This window comes from Nelumbo lutea, chromosome 1, assembly GCF_056320005.1.
Source record: "Nelumbo lutea isolate HS-2025 chromosome 1, American lotus-T2T, whole genome shotgun sequence".
NCBI lineage: Eukaryota > Viridiplantae > Streptophyta > Magnoliopsida > Proteales > Nelumbonaceae > Nelumbo > Nelumbo lutea.
Genome location: NC_142684.1, coordinates 57,612,759 through 57,627,755, shown reverse-complemented (window position 1 = coordinate 57,627,755; position 14,997 = coordinate 57,612,759). Strand labels below are relative to the sequence as shown.

Genomic DNA, 14,997 nt, shown 5'->3' with positions numbered 1-14,997 from the left:
ATCCATCTCCACACGAAATTCAGAATGCAGAGAAGTCAAGCGGTCTTCGAAACCCTCCACCTGCGATGCCACTTCCTTAGCTGTCACCATGGCCGAGGAAAGATGGGCTCTGATGCCACTGTTATGTCCCAGAAAATTGACACAATTCTTAGACTCACAGCAGAACTCACACAACTAGAACATCAACAAAGGAACTGGTATTCATTCAAAAGAAAAGAAGAACATTAACAGTTGGTCGGTTCTTCGAGAGACCACCGGCTCCCCCAATCACTCACAGTATTCTTCACTCAACAAAAGCCTCCCTCCCCCATCCCCCAAAGCCCCTTCTTATACTCTTCTTACAGCATAACTGACTCCCTCAATAAACGCCCAGCTGGCCAAGTTATAAATGCCCACACTCTTCTTATTCCTAACTGACATAGCTATAAATGCCTCAAGACTCTCCTTATTCCCTCCAGCCATAATTGCCCCCATGTTCAATTATTTCCCCCTTTAGCCGAAAGCTGACCTTTCCCCTTCCTGGCATACGTAAAGTTAATTGGGGGCCTATCACCTTGTCCTATTGGGAAGTTGGCTGTGGAGATTTTCATCAGAACCAAACTAACTCTGGAGGAAGGTGATTAAGGAGAAATATGGCTTAAGGAATAATGGATGGGATGCTGGTATTCCCTCTGGCACCTATGGTTGTGGGGTGTGGAAAGGAATTTGTAAGGCTTACAGGCAGTTCAGCTGTGGTGTTAAATTTAAAATGGGATATGGAAGAAAAACCAGGTTCTGGTTAGACCAATGGGCTGGTGGCAACACCCTAAAAGAGCTGTTCTCGGCCCTGTACAATGTGGCTGTAGATAAGGAAGCCTTAGTGGCCGATTCTCTGTCTCCAAGAAGGCAGGCTATGTTGGGTTCCTCTCTTTAGGAAAGTTTCAACGACTGGGAAATTCACCAGATGGCAGATTTTCTTAATCTGTTACAAGACCAACAGCTAAGTTTTTAGGAGCAAGATTCAACAGTCTGGAAATGGTCAAAATCTGGAGAATTCATAGTCAAATACTTCTACAATTTTCTGGTGGGAAGGCCTGAAGTCTCCTTTCCCAACAAGGCCACTTGGGGGAACTTGGCTCCTCCAAAAATCAAGTTTTTTGATTGGGTGGCAACGCTGGAGTGGTGTCTGTCCAAAGAAATGCTGCTGAATATTGGAGGTTTTGTTTTTGCAATATGCAAATGGAATCCTCTGGGCATCTCTTCCTTAATTGCAAGCTTAGTTCTGCAGTATGGTCACACTTCTGCAAATCCCTGAATCTAAGCTGGTGCATGCCAGCCTCAGTTAGAGCTCTGCTAGAGGAGTGGCATATTCAGGGGCTGTCGAAGAAAGGAAAGTTGCTTCCATCCCTCCGGCAGTTATGTGGGCTGTGTGGTCAGAAAGGAACAAGATTTTTGAGGAAAAATTTACTACTGAAGCTAAGGTCATTAACTTGGCAATAGAGGTTTTGAGAAGTTGGATGTCTATACATAATGATTTTAGAGATAGTATATTTGATCATACTTTTTTGAGGATGGCCTTTTTTTGAGGTTCTTCATTTTGTACAGATTCTCTTTGTACACAGAACCATATATTAATACAATCATAATTTACCTTCTTTCAGAAAAAAAAAAATCAGACTAGCAATTTGTCACTTTTCCTTTACAGTAAATGATAAACTGTATACATAGAAAGTCTCTAGAATGAATTGTAAACACTCATTTGATACCATTAACTATTTTGCTTTATGGAACATCAAAAGGTGGAAATCCCAATTTTAACCAATAATTTATCTTTGGCATTCTCAGAACAGACTGGTATAAACAAGTTTTTACATGACCTTGCATTTTTAAGGGACTAGTCAACCAGAGCCCATAGTTCAAAAGAAGCCATCATTAAAGAAATTATTACTGAAGCAATATTTAGCAATTATATATAATCTATTAAGATCATAAATTCAAGAAATCTTGATCACAAGAACTGACCTGTTTTCCTATTTCATCCATGATAATCATTCTTGGAAGTGATTGGACCTATTCCAAAGATTTCATCATAACAGTTGACCAATTAACGAAATGGGAAAATAAGATTTTGATTTCTGCAAAGTAGACCAGCTTTGAAGAGCATACCAATCTAGAAAGAGAACCAAGGGTTGTTGCACATGAAAGAAGATTAAAACATGTGTGATGCCGTGACAACACATCCAATTCCCTACAAAGGATAAAGCATTAAAAATATAGAAATCTCATGTTGTATCTGCCAAACTACCAACTTGTAGATGGAATTACTACAGAATTATGGTAAAATAAAAAGAAATTCAATCTGTAACCAAGGTTCAAAGTATCGGAAATGCAAAGTGTATTAGACGAAAAACCAAGATACTCATGGATATGCTATGAAACTCAAATAAATCCTAAAAAATATATTAATAACAAGCACAAGGTATATATGACCATAAATAAGTTATTTACACATAAAAACCTTACTTTAATGGTTTATATTAAGTGTTAGAGATTGGGATGCAATCGGTAACTGTTGAAAATGACAAAATTAAACTAAAATGTGTACATATATGCCTTGATTTTCAGAAAATCAATATAATTTTTCTTAAAATTTGTTAACACATAAATTGTAATAATCAATTTTAGCATTTATTGACAAGCATCTAGGGGTGATGATCATTTGGAAATTCTAGGTTTGGGCCTTGGGTTTTGTGTTCAGGCTTAGCCCAACCTATATATTTAAATATCTGTAATTTATATATAAATATTATAATATTTATATATTATACTATGACACGTATAATATATATTATATAATATTTTATATTATATAATGTATCAAAAAAATTTATATGCATATTATATACCATTTAATATAAAATATTATATATGTAATATTTTATATAGAAAAGACTTACACCTGACCCAACCCATAATCACCCCTATAAACATCCACTAAAAAGAAAAAGTTTATTTAAGGATCAAAATGTATAAAATTTAAACAGCAAAATAGATTTGGCATAGTGGTGGACTCATGGTCATTACAAACTAGTGACTAGGGTTCAAACCTTCTTACAGCCTACTTTAGTTTTTACACCCAAAATTATGTGCATTAAGTATTAGAATGGCATGCCAAGAGGAAGTAATTAATGAAAGGACCAGCAATAAAAGAAACATTAATGAGAGAGAGGGAAAGTAATTAATTAGAAGGATTAGCAATAAAAAGGAAGATTAATGAGAGAGGTAGATTGGCCCGATACAAATGAAAAGAAACAGAATGACTACTTTCTATACGCAAGGTTCAAAGTATCGATACAATGCGAGTTTCGACCGTATCGTATTGGTACTTAGAAACAGCCGAAAAACTTTTTTTTTAGATTTTTTTTTCAAACTTCGGTTTTTTGGAAAGATTATAGGCTGTTTTTATTATTAAAAAAAATGGGGGTCCGAAACACCTGGAAACAGGCGTTTCAGACCGTATTGTTTGTAAAAGATACGATATGATACGCCCGATATGGGGCGTATCGTATCAATACTTTGAACCATGTCTATACGTTCTGTGTATCGGGCCTTTATTGGAACGATACGTATTGGCTGATACAGGCTGTTATGTTGAGAAATTTTGAACCTTGTGTGTGTAACCTATTATTTGTGGATACACACAAATCTCTGGTGTCAGTACAGACATGGAGTATCAGAGAGCAACCCCCAAAATGTACACATGGGCATGGAATATAGATATAAAGACATTTTGGCATTCAATTTCTTAATTATTGTAATGAGATTGCTGAACAGTTAGGAGTTCAACACTTGATAGTTGAAGGAGACTCTAAAATTGTTGTGGGATGGCTGACAGAGCCAGCTTCAGCTATGTGGCGATATAGAGATTTATTGAGGAAAGTCAATTGGCTCACAAGAAATATGACAATTACCTCTCTTTGGGTGGAAAGATCAGCAAATTCCTTAGCGGATGGACTAGCTAAGCAAGGGGTTTCAAGGGATCATTTGTTTTGGGCTGCTATATAATTTTAGTTCTGTTCATTTCTGCTTATCCGGTTCTTAATTGATGTAATACTTTGTTAGAAGAGGTAACAGCTCATGCCTCTTCATGGGTTTCCTGTATTGCCTTAATTTCTGGATTAATAAATTATTTTCATTCATCAAAAAGATGAAATGAGAAAATACTAAATTCTATTGGAATCTGGAAGCATGTGAGATAATCAGGTAATGCTAAATATTTTTACTAAAAAAATGCAAAAAATGGCTTTTTCACCTCACCATTCTGTAAAGCCACTTTGACTAGCTAAAAGGTTGGAGATGCCTGACCCAGCAACTTTAAGGTTGTCTGAATTAAGACCGAAAAGTTGCCGAAGTTGTCCAATGAAAACTTCAAAGACCTTCTCAAGATCCTGTTTCAGAAGATGCATGCATCAACTTTTGAGGATATTAACTAGAAGTCATCTATAATAGTGGCACATGAGGTTTTGTCATTTCATGTTCAGAAATAACTAAGATATAATGATAACCAAGAGAAGAAATGAAGAGAGCAGACAGCTTGTTTCAAAGTGGTTTCTTCAGAATTCTCCTACAAAAATAACCGTCCATTGGGCTGGAATTATATGTACATAAGAAGAGAAGAAAAGAGAAAAACTTGAAACATGATCCATGTATCTCCATAATAATAATGCATGTCACATAGTGACAGGCTTTAGTCAAATTTGTGTTACTTAGTTACAAGGACAACTTTCACATTCCATTTTCTTCTATTACCATATTCCATTCAATTTTAGAAACAGCAAACATTGCAAACACAATCCAGCATATTCAGTTCATTCTTCATCTTTCTTATTTCTTTTCTTCTCATTGTCCTTCAAATAAGGTAAGACACGCTTTCAAACAATAAATCTTTTAACCAGGGGCAGAGCCAGGGAGGGAGCCATGGCCCCCCTATGATCCAGAAATCCCCTATTAGTAATACAATTTTTCATGTAATTTTTTTTTTATCAAAAACAGTAAACTTTATTAATGATGTGACTATTTGTGAAAATTTAGATACAAAAGGGGAGGTAAAAAGACTCAACTCCCCACTACAGAATACAAAGATAGGAAATCAGAAATTAGCCCAGAAGATAGCTTCCCTATTCACCCCCTGCTTGGCCAGCCCATCTGCAATTGAGTTGGCGGACCTCTTCACCCATCTATAGTGTATCTCAATGTCTGCCCAACCAACAGAATTTTTTCTTTTCATTGTTATATCTCCACATGCCACTGTCCTCTTCCTTCAGCCAGCTAATCACCACCTTCGAGTCACTTTCCAAAACCAAGCGTCTGATATTTAGTTCCCTAGCTCTTTGAATTCCTTCCAGAGCTGCAAGGATCTCAGCCCCAAGGGCCCATTTATATCTATCCCCCCCCACCCCCACTCCTAATCCACTTTAGGTTTTGGCTCCCATCATGAAAATTTCCTGGCTCTGCCCCTGCTTTTAACCCAAGGAAACTGCAAAAGGAAATAATCTTTTTTGCAACTAACATGGAAGCCAAAGCAAGGACATCATTGGATGATATTGCATACTGTGATCATCTCCATTTGGGCAATCTGACCATTGAAAGTGACTTGAAGAGTCTCAGGAATTTATATACATTTCTAGTACTCCAGGTCAACCTCACAGATCAGGAATTTATATACACCTGTAGTCTCAGGAATTTGGGCAATCTTGACCATTGCAACCCTATTATACAGGGTTCAGATCTGTATTTTGAGTCCTGATCAGACATGCACGCATATAAGAAAAATACCTCCTAAAGTCTTTTGCTTCCAAGACTCCCCCTTTCTTTGGGATGAGACAGAGAAAGGTTGAGTTAAGGCCTTTGTTAACAATGACCAAAGAGTGGAATTCCCTGAAAAAATCCATAATATCTGACTTTACTGTTTCCTAACACTGCTGGAAGAAAGAGATGGGAAAGCCATCCAGAGCTGGAGCCCTACCTCCATCCATGCTGAAGACAGAATTTTTAACTTCTTCCTCTTCAAAGCTTCTTTCCAACCAATCCCTTTTTTCAACTGATAAAGTTGTGCCTTCCCATCTACTAAATGTGAATTGATTAGTGCTATCCCTGGAGTAGAGGTTGTTGAAAAAGGAGAGGAAGGCTTCCTTAATTTTCTCGGGATTTTCCTCTTCCCTCTGGTTCACTTTCAGCTTGGACATGAAGTTTTTCCTGCTCCTTCCCGAGGCATAAGTGTGAAAAAATCTGGAGTTATTGTCTCCTTCTTTCAGCCATTTCACTCTTGGTCTTTGTCTCCAGTAAATTTCTTCTCTTCTGATTAGTTCTTCCCATTCCTTTTTCAAATCTGCTCTTATACTTCTGATTAGAACATCAAGGGTCCCGTTTTGTTCTTTGTTATCCAGCTCCTCGATCTCTGTAAGAACTCTTTTCTTGTCTTCTTCAACAGTTTTGAATACCTCCCTCCTCCAAGCTTTTAGGTTTCTCTTTAGAGCTCTTAATTTCTGTAGGAGCCTAAAGCCAGCCCAACCCTCTACTTTGCAATCTTCCCACCATTCTGCAATCTTTTTATTGAAATTTTTGTGAGATAACCAGAATTTTTCCAATCTAAAAGGTGCCTTTCTTCTAATGATTCTTTCTGTGTTTAGCAAAATAGGCCAGTGGTCTGAAGTACATTTGGAGCGAAGTTCTTGGCAGAGGTTGGGGAATCTTTCCAGCCACTCCTGTGAAAGCAGAAACCTATCAAGTCTGCAGCTTATGACATTTTCTTGCATATTTGAACGGGTGAAGAGTCCATTAGTAAGGGGGAGGTCACACAGATTATGCCTGGAGATGAATTTTGAGAAGTTCCTCATACTTCTTGTTGGGGCTCTACCAATAGAATGTTCCAAACTGAATCTTGTGACGCTGAAGTCTCCAGCTAAGCACCATGGAATATCCTCCTCCGCATGCATGGAATCCAGTTCTTCCCAAAATCTCTCTATCAGAGGGAGAGTTGGAGCCATATACTCCGGTAAGAATCCAGCTGAAATCATCTTTTAAGTTTGTGAACAAGACCGAGACTGAGAACTCACCTATGTCTATCTCCAAACATGAGATTTCATCTTTCCTTCCAAGCTAGGATGATGCCCCCAATGGAACCCACCGCTGGAACAGCAGTCTGATGAACTTACAATTTATCTATAATTTTTGAGGACTTTAGCATGGATTTTTTATGCCGGTTTTATTAAATTTTGCCTTAATTTAGCTTAATGCTAAGAATAGGTTCAGGGATAATCAATCCAAGAAAAGGAAGGAAAAAGGCAAGAAAAGAAGGTTCAAAAAGACCAATTTCAGTCCAGCCCGGTCGTAGAAGCAAGAGAGAGCACTTCGGCCCAAAAAGAGCAAGTGAATTCCTTGAGAAAACCCAAGAAAATAAAGCCTAGCTATGAGGAGAATTCGGCCCAGCAAGGAAAGCCCATTTTTAGCCCAAATAACAGCCTAGAGTGTAGCCCACATGAGCTCAAAAAGCAAGCTAAGTTGTATCCCAAATAGCAGCCCAAAGGGAACTAGGGGCGGCAACTTCTAGGAGTTTCTTGAAGAGAAGGAGAGAGCACTCTAGAAGGTTCATGAGGGGTGTAATACACCCCATTCTAGAGGCTTCAAGAAGGGGCAAGAGTCCCCTTGAAAAACTATATAAGGAGGCCTCTAGGAGGGGAGAAAGTTGTTCAATTGCTTGAGTGGAAGGCTCTCCCACTCTTAGAGGTTCGGCCACCTTGAGAGAAGAGAAGAGAAGAAGGCTAGGCGCAAGGAAGAAGAAGAAGAAGGGCTGAAGGAAGTTCAAGACAAGCAAGCTAGAAGAAGAAGGTGAGTTCGAATTGAGAGTTTGTGATTCAAAGAACTTCTGTAATAAATCATTTGTAGTTTCATTCTCTTTTGATTTGAATTCAGTTTCTTAGTTATATGTTCTTTCTTCTTTCTCCTTGTTTCCATTCTTCCTTGATGTATTTCAGCTTGTAAAATTTCAGTTCAGCAATCTAATTCTTTTTGATTCATTCAAATGGTCATGCATTGTATTTGAAGTTTCTTGAATAAGGGTGTGATTGTAGATTAATTCGGCCAACTAACCTTCAAAACTCAGATCTGAATTCTCAGATCTGAGATTGCAATATCTGAATTGCTTGAAAGAGAATTCAGATCTGCAATTTTCAGATTGGGCGAATTAATCTACAGCTTGGAATTCCTAGAGTGCTTGAGAGAGACTCTAGGAATTCAGATCTACTATTCAAGAACTGAATTGAGTGCAAGGTTAGAGATAACTTGCACAATTCAGTTGGTGATCAATTCAGATTTGAATTGATGCCTTAGAAGTGTTTGAAGAAATGCATGCATGGGGATTAGATTCTTGCTAGAGATAGAAGAACCATCACTCATGCATAGGATGAACATGCACTTGAGAGAGGCTGTTCATGACCTTGGGGTTTCACCAAACCAAGGCTCAATCATGATTCATTCGAATGATCCAAATTGATAGATTGCTGAATTCTGAGATTGACATTTACTGCTTACTCTTCTAACCTGAATTGAAGGCAATTGGGCCAATGATTTAGATAGATTTTAATTTAGGATTTCTTAGCTTTCATTAGAGTTTTGATTTATTTGTTGATCAGATAAGAAGTGCTCAATTTAGTATTGGTAATTGTTTCCTAAATCCTCGTGGGAACGATACTTCACTCACTACTTTATTACTTGAACGGCTAGTGCACTTGCTAGTGTCACAATGAGCCACACATCACAGTCCATTTTCTATCCCTTATTCCCCAAATTGCGTTCATAAGTCTCCTATCAATGATTTCCTTTTTAGATTCCTGAAGGATAATTATATCTGGGTTTTCTCTTTTCAAAGTTTCTTTCACTAAGCTTCTTTTGATCTGCCCACCACCTCCTAACATTTTATATATGCTTCTCATGGTTAACCTGTAATAATAAGATGATTAAATTCCTTATTTTATAGGGGATATCCATTTTCTTAAGCAAATTTGGATCATGCAAGTAGCCAGCAGGTGGTTGTGCTTATGATTGGAAAGATGTGTAGAAAACAAGGTTTAAAATATTGGTTTTGATGGAAATGTCGACCACTTAAAAATAAGAAATATTGAAAATATCACATGGATTTATTTTGAAAATTCTATAACATTGTAAAGATTAATTTATGAAAATTTGTGTATGATGTACTCCTTTTTTCTTTATTAGTTAACAAAAAGGAATTCATTAAATTAGCAAAGAAAAAACATTACATCTCTTGGGCATGCTCGGCTATCCCTGATACAGCTTAGCCAAAAAACCAAAACTACAAACTTCACTCTTTGACAGTTACAACTGAGCCCAAAAACACTGCTCTCTATTAAGCCCTTGCTTTGCTAGATGATCAATAAAGCTGTTAACCACCCTTGGAACCCATTGAATTATCACCTGCATATCCCTTGAGAACCTTCTGAATTTTTTAATTTCGTTCCTGAAGCACCATGGAGTCTTTTCCTCTTGTTTCAACCAGATGATGCCTTCAATGATTAGCTTACTTGCCCCCCTATCTCCAAGGCTTTTTGCACCCCAAACACCACTGCACTCAACTCAGCTGTTGTGGAATCTCTTGCCCCGAGATGTCCTGAATACAGACCCAAGAATACTCCTTTCTCATTCCTTAGTACCCCTCCATATCCAGATGGACCCGGATTACCCAAACTAGTGCAATCAAAATTCAACCTAATAAACCCAGCCAATGGTGCATCCCAATGCCTGAAAAGTCTCTTCTTTGAAGATTAAGTGGCTGCAACTATCCCCCACTTTCTCATTACATCATCAAAGGTAAAGTCCGATAATTAATTCAATGACTTCACCCATTGTGCCACGTTTACCATAATACCTTCTATCAATGCTTCTTTATTTCTTTTTTTTTTTCTTCAAAGAGTCTTAGGTTTCTTTCCCCCCAAATTGTCCATAACACCACTTAAATAGAAATCAACAAAGCTTTAAAGAAAGAAGAACAACCAAAATATCCAGGGCCATTTAACTAGAAGTGTTAGATTCTTTTCTTTCATTCGTCCTAGCCCCAACCCACCTAACTCCTATGGTCCAAAAATCCCCATCCGTGATACACCGTTCCACGTAAACCCCCCCCCCCATTCCAAATGGTTGGCCCCATAATTGTCAAGGCAATGCCTAGGCGACAAGGCACCCTTGGAGTCTTGCCTCGCCTAATCGCCAAGCAGTTTTCTATAGCGTGTTATAACAGACTTTTATATTCTTAATTTTTTGAGATTATAATTATAAAATAGACATTTTTAAACTAAAATACTCATTTTGTGTGTTTATATACTAATTTCTTTTTGTTATTTTATTATTTGTTAGGGTTTAATCAACACAAACATGCTAAATGCTGTATTGAACCTTCAAAGACTTCAAAACCTGAACCAATAAGTAAGAAAGAACACAAAATGTTGTCCAACCAACATATTTTATTCTTTTTCTTTACTAATCTTGTGTTTTTATATACTAATTTCTTCTTCTTCTTCCACCTTTTCTTTTCTTCTTTTCCTATAACAGAAATAGGGGTTCAGCCCCTATATTTTTTTGAAATTTCTTTTCTTTCTTCTTTTTCTTCTCATGAATATGTTGGAATATGTTGATTTTCTATACTTTAACATGAAGTTTATATACTTTTCTTATGAAAATTATGGATATTTATTAAGGAAATATGATTATGGAACCTAGGGAACTACCCTAGGATGCATGTTTTTACTTGATAAAAGATCCATCGCCTAGGCGACTAGGCGCCCCTGTCGCCTAGCCTTGCCTTGGCACCTTGAAAACTATGGTTGGCCCCCCTATGACCATCCATATTTACCCCCCCCCCCCCAATCCACCTTGGGTTTTGGCCCCCCTCATGAAAATTTTCTAGCTCTGCCCTGTTTATCATCAGCTTGTGGGCACCTTATATATCTTACAATGACTCACCCAGACAACTCACATGACAGTTGTACACCAGCGTATCATCAGATATATTTGTGGAACAATATCTTATGGTGTGTTTTTCCCATCCACCTCTTCACTTCAACTCTCTACGTAAGCAGATGCTGACTGGGCTAGTTGTCCAGACACCAAAAGATATACTACTAGGTGGTGCATATTTCTGGGTGATTCTCTTATCTCATGGAAATGGACGAAGCAACAAAATGTTTCTAAGTCATCCACAAAAGCAGAATATAGGGTTATGCCCTCAGTATGCGGTGAGATTATCTGGCTCCAGTCTCTTCTACATGATTTGAATGTTGCTTAGTCCTCTCCTGTTCCTTTATTGGTTGACAATCTAAGTGCAATCAAAATTGCTTCTAATCCTGTCTTCCATGAATGGACGAAGCACATTGAGCTGGATTGTCATTTTATACGGGATCTCCTCACTTCTAGCTGCACTTCATTGCCCCATGTATCATCTAATCTTCAACTCTCTGAAATTTTCACAAAGGCTATGACTAGGGCCCGACATTCCTTTCTCATGGGCAAATTGATGTTGGTGCCCCTTCATCAATTTGAGGGGGAGTGTGGAGATAGTGATAGTGAGGGCTGAACAGTAATTTTACTTTCCTATTGTATTAGTAATTTTCTATTCTTTATTTCTTGTACATAACTTAATTGTATTATAAGGATAGAAGTATCTCTTTACATTCTTTAATATAAATAGTTCTTTCTTGGTGTCATCACCCTAAGGAGACACCCTAAATATGCTGTGTCCTCTCTTGTACAAACTGCACTGATAACAACTGATCTTGAGCTCCACAAGGGAAAGAGGAACTGTACAGCCCATTACATTTCAAACCCTCTGTCCTATAGTGCCCTTTCACCCTCCTACCGTGCCTTCCTTTCTTCACTGGATTCCGTGTCTATACGCAGGAATGCTAGTGAAATTCTCTCCAAACCTAAGTGGAGAACAACTATTATAAAAAAGATGGAGGCTTTGCTTAAGAATCAGACATGGGAGATAGTTGATCTTCCTACAGAAAAAGAAACGGTTGTAGATGGGTGTTCACTGTGAAGTACAAAGCCAATGGAAACATTGAGAGGTACAAGGCAAGGTTGGTTGCAAAAGGGTATATAGGCCTATGGTATAGATTATTTAGAGGCCTTTGCACCAGTGGCTAAGTTGAGTTCAGTTCAGTGTGGGGTTCTCTTGTCTCTAGTAGCTACTTACTCATGGCCACTCTTCTAGCTTGATGGTAAAAATGCTTTCCCTAATGGTGATTTGCATGAGGTATATATGGATATTCTAACCGGCTTCTATGAGAATGTTGGTGAGGGAAAAGCCTGCAGGCTAAAAAAATCATTATATGGTACAGTCACCTAGAGCACGGTTCAATAGGTTTGGGGGAGCATTGATTTGGCTTGGATACACAGACTCAATTAGATCATACTCTCTTTGTGAAGAGGAGAGAATCACTGATGTCAATATTGATTGTCTATGTGGACGACATAGTTGTTACAAGAAATGATCAAAGGGAGATCGATGCACTCAAGAAGTCACTACAACAAGAATTTGAGAATAAGGACCTAGGAGAATTGAAATATTTTCTAGGGATTAAGGTTGCAAGGCCCAAGCATGGGATATTCATTTCTCAGAGGATGTATTGGACCTACTACAAGAAACTGTGAAGTTAAGAGTTAAACCAGTTGATACTCCTATTGATCTGAACCATAGGATTAATGCTTTGGATGGTGAGTTGGTTAAGGATGTGGGGAGATATCAGAGGATGTGGGTCAGCTACTAACTCAGCTATGCACACATCCCTATAAACAGATTCAACACTTCCATAACTAAAACAAATAGCAACTACCCTTTCTTCATCCCCATAAACAGATTCAACTACACTTTTACGAGTTTAAAAAATTATAATATTGTATCACCATGTTTTGTTTGATATAGAAGTTCTGATTCATAATTTCATATAACTATTCTTCTTATGCTTTTATTGTTTATCATTTCATAAGAATTAAAAATATTAAGACAACAATCATATTTTATTAAGTCATGTATAATTAAAAATATTTCATATAGAAAAATGAGGAAGTCATTAAATATGAAAACTTGAAAATACGATGGGTTTGAAGAGAACAAAAGTATATTAGAATGAACTATTTGGATGATATGGTGTTATTGATAAAAAAAAATATGATATGTACGTATGTAAATTGAAAACCTTGTATTTATGCAATTAACAAAGGAAACATTTTTTGTCATGCGCTAGGGAATATGTTTGTATACTTATAATGTTTCATGTTGGTACCCGTGGAAATGGAAATATTGTGAATACATAAACATTTTAAAACATGGTAGTTGGTATAAAATGCCATCCCTTGTCATGTTGGCTATTATCATTGTTTTGTCAAGAGATTCTGACTATTCCAATCAGTCACTAATGGCCTTCTAAAATTGCTCCAATTAATGGTGTAGTTCTTTGAAGCCCACATAGTCAAATTAACATCAACTTGCAATTGTTAACTGATTCCCAGAACATTCAAAATTTTCTCGTAATCTTTTATTTTCCTTTTTTTATTTTTTTTTACATTAACATAGCAAAATATGGTGCTAGAAAGGCAAAGGGAGTAAGGGAAAATAAAAATGAAAATGGAATACCAAAGAACATGCATGCATACATGCACACATACAACAAAAGGAACCAATTCCAACAATTAGATAAAGAGCAAGGAGAGTAGGAGAAAATAGGAAATGAAAAATTCATGAAAATAAGAAAGGCTATGGAAGGATCCTAAATCTTTAATATGCTTCATAAAATTTGGACCAAACAAATCTTCTATCAACACATAGATAATGAAAGATAAAAAAGGCCATTACCCAATATTGGCCCCAACCATCTGGCATCTTGGGAGGGGTGGACTCGATACATATAGAACCTCTGGCTTTTCTTTTCTTTCTTTTTTTTCTTGCATAAAGTAACTGCTCTCAGACATGAACTCATGTTCTCACGCTTGGCAGCCCAAGAGTTTTATACTAAACCAGATAATGAAAGATATTCAAAAATTATTTAAAAGATGGTTAGATATCTGACCTGTGTGGATATTGTGCGTATGGTATGATTCCCACTTTCTTGATCCTTCAGACAATTTGGAGAGTTCCAGACAACAACACCTCCCCACATCTACAATATGCCAATGCTATAATTTAGTTATATGAAGATGTCAAGATGCAAATATTAGTCAATATACCATTATTGGTGCAAATATTAATCAATATACCATTACTGATAGCTGATCAGAAAAATATTCATAAAAAAAAGATGATAAGAAAAACACCATATATACCTATAATAAAAGAGTTTCATTATCTCTCTTTTCATCCATGATGTAACTTTTGTTTTCCAATTTTTCCCTTATAAATTTCTAAAATTTGTTCTCTATCAAGTATCTATACATCTATCTATATAATGTGCTACTAAATTTCTAATTATTTACAATAATGCCATCATATAAGACAAATGTAATCATGATACTTTCTCCCCCTGTCATATTTATTACTGAATATCTAAGTATTTATGGTCATGCCACCAAATAAATCAAAAACAATGAAAGTAATCTCTCTCTCTCTCTCTCTTGAGGCCAATATTCAAGATTGTCAATTGGTCAGGTCTGGTTCGGGGTAGCCTGTACCAACCCCATCCTAATAAACATTTATTTATTCATTTTTTATTTTACTAAATTAAATAAATTATTGTCTATGAAATTTTATTTATATAATTTATTAAATTATTTATTTAGAAATAATTTACTGGCAAGTTATTATTAGCCCAATTTTTAGGGTTACCAGTGGGTCGTGTCTGGTTTAGGATAGCCTGTACTTGTCCTATCCCAATAAATTTTTATTTATTCATTTATTTATCTGATTAAATTAAATAAATTATTCTTTATAAAATTTTATCTATTTAATTTACT

At 36.7% G+C, this 14,997-nt stretch overlaps 1 protein-coding gene across 2 annotated transcripts in view; it reads right to left on the bottom strand.

Moving 5' to 3' along the window:
- LOC148874694 (GPI transamidase component PIG-S-like protein) overlaps positions 1 to 14,997 on the bottom strand; it is a 63,308-nt gene that overhangs the window by 15,743 nt on the left and 32,568 nt on the right. For both annotated transcript variants that reach the window (XR_016105647.1, XM_088966353.1), the window contains exons 7-10: positions 14,118 to 14,207; positions 4,297 to 4,427; positions 2,146 to 2,227; positions 2,002 to 2,049 (exon numbers count right to left, since the gene is read on the bottom strand). Coding sequence is in view for 1 of the 2 variants with exons in the window: in XM_088966353.1 (XP_088822479.1) it covers positions 2,002 to 2,049; positions 2,146 to 2,227; positions 4,297 to 4,427; positions 14,118 to 14,207 (351 nt within the window). In the remaining variant the exon portion in view is untranslated. The remainder of the gene's footprint in view (positions 1 to 2,001; positions 2,050 to 2,145; positions 2,228 to 4,296; positions 4,428 to 14,117; positions 14,208 to 14,997) is intronic.